The sequence below is a fragment of the Clarias gariepinus genome, chromosome 25 (assembly GCF_024256425.1).
Source record: "Clarias gariepinus isolate MV-2021 ecotype Netherlands chromosome 25, CGAR_prim_01v2, whole genome shotgun sequence".
In the NCBI taxonomy this organism is placed as follows: Eukaryota; Metazoa; Chordata; class Actinopteri; order Siluriformes; family Clariidae; genus Clarias; species Clarias gariepinus.
This window is the reverse complement of record NC_071124.1, coordinates 23,897,456-23,905,480: the sequence shown is the minus strand read 5'-3', so window position 1 is coordinate 23,905,480 and position 8,025 is coordinate 23,897,456. Positions and strand designations below refer to the sequence as shown.

At 37.0% G+C, this 8,025-nt stretch overlaps 1 protein-coding gene across 1 annotated transcript; it reads left to right on the top strand.

Annotated features, from left to right (window-relative positions):
* Window positions 1-3,499: 3,499 nt before the first annotated feature.
* gadd45aa (growth arrest and DNA-damage-inducible, alpha, a) lies at window positions 3,500-6,216 on the top strand. The gene is made up of 4 exons (XM_053486081.1): window positions 3,500-3,552; window positions 3,920-4,021; window positions 4,116-4,332; window positions 5,495-6,216. The coding sequence occupies exons 1-4, from the start codon at window positions 3,509-3,511 to the stop codon at window positions 5,606-5,608; spliced, it is 477 nt and encodes a 158-aa protein (XP_053342056.1). The 5' UTR covers window positions 3,500-3,508; the 3' UTR covers window positions 5,609-6,216.
* Window positions 6,217-8,025: the final 1,809 nt, after the last annotated feature.

Genomic DNA, 8,025 nt, shown 5'->3' with positions numbered 1-8,025 from the left:
GTTCAGTTAAAATTTATTTACATGGGAAAATGTATAACTTGGGTATCTAGAAATAATGTACACTTATAATAACCTGACTGTATATAAATCATTTTGATGCAAAGTTTAATATGTACTTTACTAAATTCATATTTTAAACTTGTACGTAAGCCTGGATTACATTTCTTTCAGCAAACGTCTTTTCCAGAATAATTTTAATATCAACATTTAACACGTACTTTTAAGTTAATGGTCATTATACAGCAATGAAAAGAATAAAAGTTTAACAAAATTGAAAGAGTTAAACACACTCAAGTTTAATTATATAAAGAGGTTTAATCACATCACTGTGTGTGTGTGTGTGTGTGTGTGTGTGTGTGTGTGTGTGTGTGTGTGTGGTTCACTCATAGCACTGTTTATATGCAAATAGACAATCTTATCTTATCTTCAGTTTTGATTAATAACTGATTAATAGCTCTTTTTGGAGGGAGTTTGAACATTTAGCAAATTGGTTTCAGTGTGTCTGGAGTAATCTCTTCAGGCTGAATTCAGATGCAAATTCCTTTAAGGTTGTATTTAATAAAGCTCTGTCGCCCCCTCGTGTCTGGATACAAAACTGCATCTTTTCCTCTTTTCCCTTTTAAAGGAGCATTAAATTATATTAAACATCATAATCAGTATCATGTTGAATTCTGCTAACCTGCCTTGTTGTCTAAAATAGTTTTTGTGAAGAGTTGTAATTTATGACATTTTAATACTGAACAGAGACAGTAAATGTATAATAGGATGGATTTTTTTTGTTAAACAATATGTGACATTTTAATAATTTACTCCATCTTCATTCTACAAATGTTGGGGGGATCTACTGCAAAAAAAAAAACTTAAATATAAATAGATATTATCATATACCTGTCTGATTAGCATTCATTAAAAAAATTAACAATAAAAAGCACATTCTTTACAATGTAATATATTCAATTATAGCACGATCATTAATGTTTATTTAATAAAGCTTTGTCGCCCCCTGGTGTCTAAAAACAAAGCTGATGCATTTTGTTTGTTTTTGTTAGTTTGTTTTTAAACAATAAATGTACAGTACCTTTCAAAAGTCTGAAAGCAGGGTCTAATTCAATGTTTTTTGATGTTTCGCGATTTATTTTTTATATTTAGAACACAAAATCATTCAAAGCTATGAAATAACGTACATGGCATTAAGTAATTAACTAACAACGACAACAGTCGGTTGTTATCTTAAGACATGAAGGCACCATGATGAAACTGTCTCTCATGAAAACCTTCCCAGGAAAGCAAGACCTTAACTCTGCTGCGGAGAAGTTCATTTAAAGCTACCAGCCTCAGAAATCAACAATTTAAAACCAAAATCTCTACAGAGCATAAGCAGCAGACACATCTCAATATCAATGGTTCAAAGAAACTGACTGCTTTCGGCCTTGTTTTACATTGTAAAAAGAAATAAAAATCAGGAAACACCATGGGATTAGAAGAGGTGTCCAAACTTTAGATTGGTACTGTTAATGTACATGTGCAGAAACAGTGTCTACTGTGATATATTCATTTTTTTTTAAATCTCGTGGTTGCAGCACTTCATTTCATAAATTTAAACTCTAAAATGTTTTGGGTGTCATGTGCAACAACTAATTCTAAAAACATTGCAAATATTTCTCTATAAGCATAGCTGTTGATTTCCTGTTTGGGGTTTTGTTTTGAGAAGTTAACAGGGATTACTTCAAGGGTGTGGTGAAGAGGAGGAATTGGAACAGGACCAGTGTTTTTGCGGTAAGTACCTCAAGTTGTTTATGGCTTTTCAGTTCAGTCCATAATAACCAATTGATTTACGGTGATCTTAGCAAAATTCCCAACAGGTTCACATGGGATTTTTGCAAGAGAACCAGGGTTTGTAAATAAATAAAATAATAATAATAATAATAATAATAATAATAATAATACAGGATAAATAATCTAATATGCAAATCTTGAACGATGTAAACAGGGTGCTAAAATAAAACTAATTCTGAATACATTAAATCATCACTTCCAAATGAATGAATGCATGAACTATTTAAACACTATTGCTTGTAACACTACTTATGATCATGTAAATATGTACTTTTATCTATTTACACATTCATCATTTCTACAAGTATATGGTGCTAACCACTAAGTACAGTGGCTTAGTAGTTAGCACCATTGCCTCGCACCTCCAGGTTGCTGGTTCGATTCCCGCCTCGGAGTCTGTGTGCATGGAGCTTGCATACCCCCCCCCCCCCCCCCCCCCCCACCGGCTTTGTGGGTTTCCTCTGAGTTCTTCAGTTTCCTCGTACAGTACAATGATTTCAGATAAAGCTAATTGGTTCCCAAATTGCCCATAGTGTGTACATTTTATGGTACAATGTTATGTCCACATTCATGCAAAAGAATAAAACACTCCAAATTCTTGTAAAGTTTTGGCCTCATGGTGTCGCTGTTTTACAGAAAACAGCCCCAAGAATTTCTTGAAGGGGGAATTGCATCTTACAAAACAAGATGAAGTCATCCAAAACTGCTTAAGCATGTGACTTCTGGAAAGACAAAAGCTATACATAGACATTGTGAGGTCAAAAAAAAGTCAAACAATTTTGATTGCATTTTCAATGCACTTTTAAAATGTTACAGTAAATCAAACATTAAGGTCCTAACCTTTACACATGGCTTGTTGTATAGCTTATCATTTCAGGACGTGATATAGAACATCAGTTCAGAGCTTCTCTGCTAAAGACTTTGTGTCTTTAAAGTTTGCATTATGGGAAAAATTGTTGTGGAGGTGAAAATGAGAAAACAGGTGCAACAAAATTTTAAATCGAGGGATTCATTAAAAAAAAGTGTGATAAGTATCAACATGGCGAATTGAATAACTGCAGTTCATGTCTTTTTTAGTATTATTATTTTGCATATTGTATTTTAAATATAATAGGCTTCTCAAGCTTCTATACATACTGTCAGTCATAGGTTATTTCCACAACAAAAAATGTCACGAAAAAAATACTAATGAAATGCATATATTTTTTAAAGTTATTAAAAGTTTACATGACGTCATTCTAATAAATATATATATTTAATCACTGTTCCTATTACACGCACGAACTTCAGACATGTCAGGGCAAAGCTTTTTTCACCTTCAGAAACCACCTGTCGTCACTGACTGTACACAGCTCCGCCCCTTAACGTAAGGCAGACCAATAGCATGCGTTTCCGAATCGGCATACGTCCAATCAGCTTGCGCGCTAACTCCTTCCAGTATCAGCGCAATGAAAGCGTTTGTCCCTCCTCATTTGCATACAGCCAATCAGAAATGACATGCAAATTTTAAAGCGTGAATCCTGCCTGGTTTACCCGGTGACGGTGAGTGAAGCAGCCAGAACGACGTGAACCTTTGAGTGGAGTAAAGCTGCGAGTTTAAGCGGAAAACGGTTAAAAAGAAGCATTTATTTTTTAATTATTCAAATCCGTACTGGATTACTTGACAAGCAACATGACATTTGAAGAACTGAACGGAGACTGTACTTCTGTCGAAAGGTATGTTTTTTTTTTATTATTATAATTTTTTAAAAAAAATATTATTAAAAATGACCAGAAGTGCAATGCATTTGCAGATAAATTGTTATTTTTATTGTTTTTGCATGAATAAATCAGTATTGCTATATTATTAATTTTACGAGTGATATGTGAAAGCCGTTAGTGAGCCGGGTGGCTCGTGACAGCTGCTGCGTCACGTGACTTGGGGTTTCACAAAGACCTACATTTGTTTAAGAAAGATCATGATACATTTGTGTATAAAACTTGTTTCTTTGTCTTTTTTCGACCTTATTCTTTTTGCAAAGTCTTTATTACACATGCAATCTATCACTAGTGACATGTTCCTCTTGTATTCTGCATGCATCAGGATGGATTCTGTGTCTAAAGCCCTTGAGGAAGTCCTGACTTCTGCTCTGCTTCGAGGCTGGGTTACAATCGGAGTTTATGAGACTGCCAAAGCGCTGAATGTGTAAGTGCACTAAAATCAGAACCCCTCATTGTCACCGAACAACATGCAACGTCATTGCTCGGATCTAACACCTGCGTTTTGTCTGTGTTTTCAGAGACCCCGATAACGTCGTGCTGTGCATCCTGGCCACGGACGACGAGGATGTGAAGGACGTCGCCTTGCAGATCCACTTCACACTAATCCAGGCGTTCTGCTGCGAAAATGACATCAACATCCTGCGGGTGAACAACACCAGGCGCCTCGCCAAGATCCTGGGAGGACCCGCGAAGCAGGGAGGCGAGCAGATGGACCTGCACTGCATCCTGGTCACGGTAAGATTCCAGCAGGATCGACCACGAACGTGCAGAATAAACAATACACACCAAAACGGCATGCAGATCCTCAAGGAAAGTCCTTGAGTGCAAAATGAAACTTTGTTCCGGGTTTGTACTGGGATGTAAATTAGTCACTAACTGAATGAAACTCTTACACAAGTGAGTGACGTAGGCGAGCGAAAGAGCTTTCCGTCTCAGCTTGTATAAACACGCCTGGCAGTTACTCACCCTTCGCCTGCTTTCTAGCGCAGATGCAAATGATCACGTCCAGCAGCCATAAAGGGTCAAGTTCGGGGTATGTTTTGCATTTGGTAACGTCAGAGCAAGTAGAAACTTTCAGAAATAATGGAAGATAAGATGAGGTTTATTAATCTACTAATTTGCATAAACCTGTAACAGGTAATAAAAATACGCAAATATGCCGTGCACATATGATCCTAATTAAATGTTAAGTCTTCGGTATGTAGAAGTTACTATATATGACATGGAGAACAACAATCACAATACAAAGCTAACTGATTATGATGTCACTCACTGTTACACAGCTCGTATGTATGCAGGTAGGGCAAGTTCATTTAGAGAAATGTTGTGTTGTTATAGAAACATTATAGCATTATTACGTCTCTGTCAAAGTAGCACGTGAGAGCTGATATGATTCGTCTATATTGAGAAAAGTCCTCTCCCCCGTTGCAGTAACAATTATAATTAGTTTACACAAAAAGTTCAAATGTTAAGTGAGATGGGTTTTTTTCTTCGTATTTGGAGCTGCTGGGTGTTTTCACATTTTGCCTAGACGCTTAAAATTTTTACATCATATGAATCTAATGAACTAATTGATCTACAGCATCTGGAATGCTAGCTAATCTGCATGTCTTTGGACTGTAGGAGGAAACCCACCAAGCACGGATAGAACATGCAAACTTCATGCACACACACCCCAGGGCGGAAATCGAACACAGACCCTGGAGGTGCAAGGCGACTATAACTAAAGTCACTGTGCTGCATTTTAAAATATAAATTGGGGTTTATTATCCCTGATTAATGAAGTGTAACCTTCTGATAACTTGCATATCCAGATGTTGTGTTTAATTATTATAATGCAATAATGCTAATAAGTCTAATTCTTTGTCTTTCTTTCTTTGTTTTTCCCCCTCTGCAGGGCCCACGTGCTTCTACATGGAACAACCAGGCGCTCTGGAAAGTGCAGCGCTTCTGCCACGAGAGCCGCTGCATGGACCAGTGGGTCCCCATCATCAACCTCCCCGAACGATGAGACCAAAAACACTCCAGAAAAAAAACTTAGATTTAAAAAAAAAAAATCCAACAAAACGTAATAAAGCTCCCGAGCGCTGCCTCGTGATCACAGCAGATCTGTGAACTCGATCTCAGCCTGCTCTCGAAGAGGAGGAGAAGGAGGGGGAGGGTTTTTCTCCGGCGAACCCTGTCAAGATGACTCAGCGGGTTTTTATTTTTGCTTTCAGAGAAAGGGAGGACGTTGAGCAGAAGGGAGGAAAAAAAATCATGAACTGTCTGTTCTGAGCGCCGAGGCTCACACGTGAGGGCTTTGTCTTTTAGGAGGCGCGACAATGGAACTGTTGTTCCGTTTCTCAGAAATTTCACAGTTTGTGTTCTTTACAGTTTATTATAAGGTATTATTGAGAATTTATTTATACGTTAATATCTATACAGAAATATATAAAATGCATTGGGAAATTTTCCACTTTTCTGCACAATTTTTTTGGTTTTTGTGTTTAAGTTAATTGTTCATTTTCTGATCTTTGAATTAAATTATTTCATATTACTCACTGTAAAAGATATTTATACACATTCCTTTTTATACTAGGCCTGTGATTGGTTTCAGATGTATTTTGCAATGCAATAAAATATATTTTTGAAAAAATAAAGATTCTTCTGTAAATCTTGGCGTCATCTTTTCCAAATCATTTGCCACAAATGTTGGCATAAAAGAATAAATATTATTTTTATTAAAATGCCTAAAAACGCTGAATAGTCATTATTCGATATATTATAGTTATGAGGTTTTTTTACAAGTCCATTAGCACCAGTTATTTTGCTCCGCCCACAAATATCCTTCCGCACCTAGTGGAACTAACTAACGACAGTTAACAGGGATAAAAGTAGTGTTAAACTCTTAGCGGTGATCTGTAGCCAAAGTTTGAGAAGAATAAACCATGGAAGTGGTGGACAATCCTAAAAAAACTTACCAGATTAACTTTATATTTTCACTTATTCCACTTTAGAATATCAGCTTCATTAACTTCCAGGTTCCGGGGTCGAATCTCAAATAGCGTTTTTATGGAAATCTAGTGCACTATGTAGGGTGTACAATCCCTCGTTCCACACACAAAGTAGTGCCCTTGATCAGGGGTTAGATAGGGATTAAAGATCAGCCGCGTGTTAGAAGCTAGTTAGCTTTGTACCCGTAAATAAATACGTTCAAATGTGATTCGAAACTAAAATATTATTATAAATATATTTTAAGTAAAGCAACTATAAAGTAACTATACCATTGTTACGTGTTTTATAGTATATATATATAATAAAATACACAATTTTCACTATATATAGTAGTAAATCTAGTTGGCATATCATTGCAATACCGGAAAAGTTAATGTTTTAAACCATTTTCAAAAAAAAAAGGCTTCCAGGTTTCTCCTGAACATTCCCTAGTAATCTGGGAGACTCTTCTATTGTGTTTATGTATAAAGATAGTACTGAAACACAGGAAAGCATACCATTTTTCTCTCTCTTTTTCTCTCTCTTTTCTTCTCTCCGTTTCCTCTCAGGCCCCACTCTGACCTCACTGACCCTCAGTACAGATGGACAAAAGCCCCCAGTTCCTGTCTTTATTCTGCTTTAGTCAGCGTAACGAGGTATTCATGTCACGCCTGCTCCCTTTTCAGCTTAATAAACTCCCAACATGGTGATCTGACTCTGTGCTGGATCTCGGATCGGCGTTTCGCTTCGAGGGTCCGAGGACCTGAGAAACTTCTCCAGATGCCTCCTGTAGCGACTGAACTATTTGCGGTTGGATTTGGACGTGTCCCTGTCTCGGGTGTTGGTCTCGCTAAATGTGGTCTTATTTGTTAAAACAATAGGTCTCGTTAATTACCTTTTCATTGAAGTATTGTGTAAATGTTGCATGAGGCTAACTGAGCATTTCATAAATGATCGTCTTTGTAAACACATGCGTCTGATGATTAGCTGTAAAGTGTAAATCCTTTTGCTCGAAAACAGCCAAACTTTTGGCGCAATGCACGCAGGAGCTCAAGCAACTGCTCAAAGTCTCTAAAAGGTTTTGATAGTTTTCAGTCTCTGTCTGTCTTGCTCGAGTCTTGCTTCGCTCTCTGCTAGATGTTGAACTTGACAAATTGACTGCAGCCTGAAGAAGCGCAAGAAGCTGCAAATTCAAATCCAGAGAAACATACACAGTTGAGACCTGGAGCAAAACTCATAACCTGCAATTACTCAGCCGCGTGCTGTAATTTGGGCTGTAACCTTAATTGTAGTTGCTCAGAGTCAGACGATAAAGTAGGGCAAAGAATAAATAAGTGTTTACATGAACATTAATAATCTGATTATTATCTGATCTGATCTGAAACTGAATGAAATGAAAGTTTTGTGCTGATTTATAAAGAATAATTAATCACGGGGTGGTGTGATGAAGCA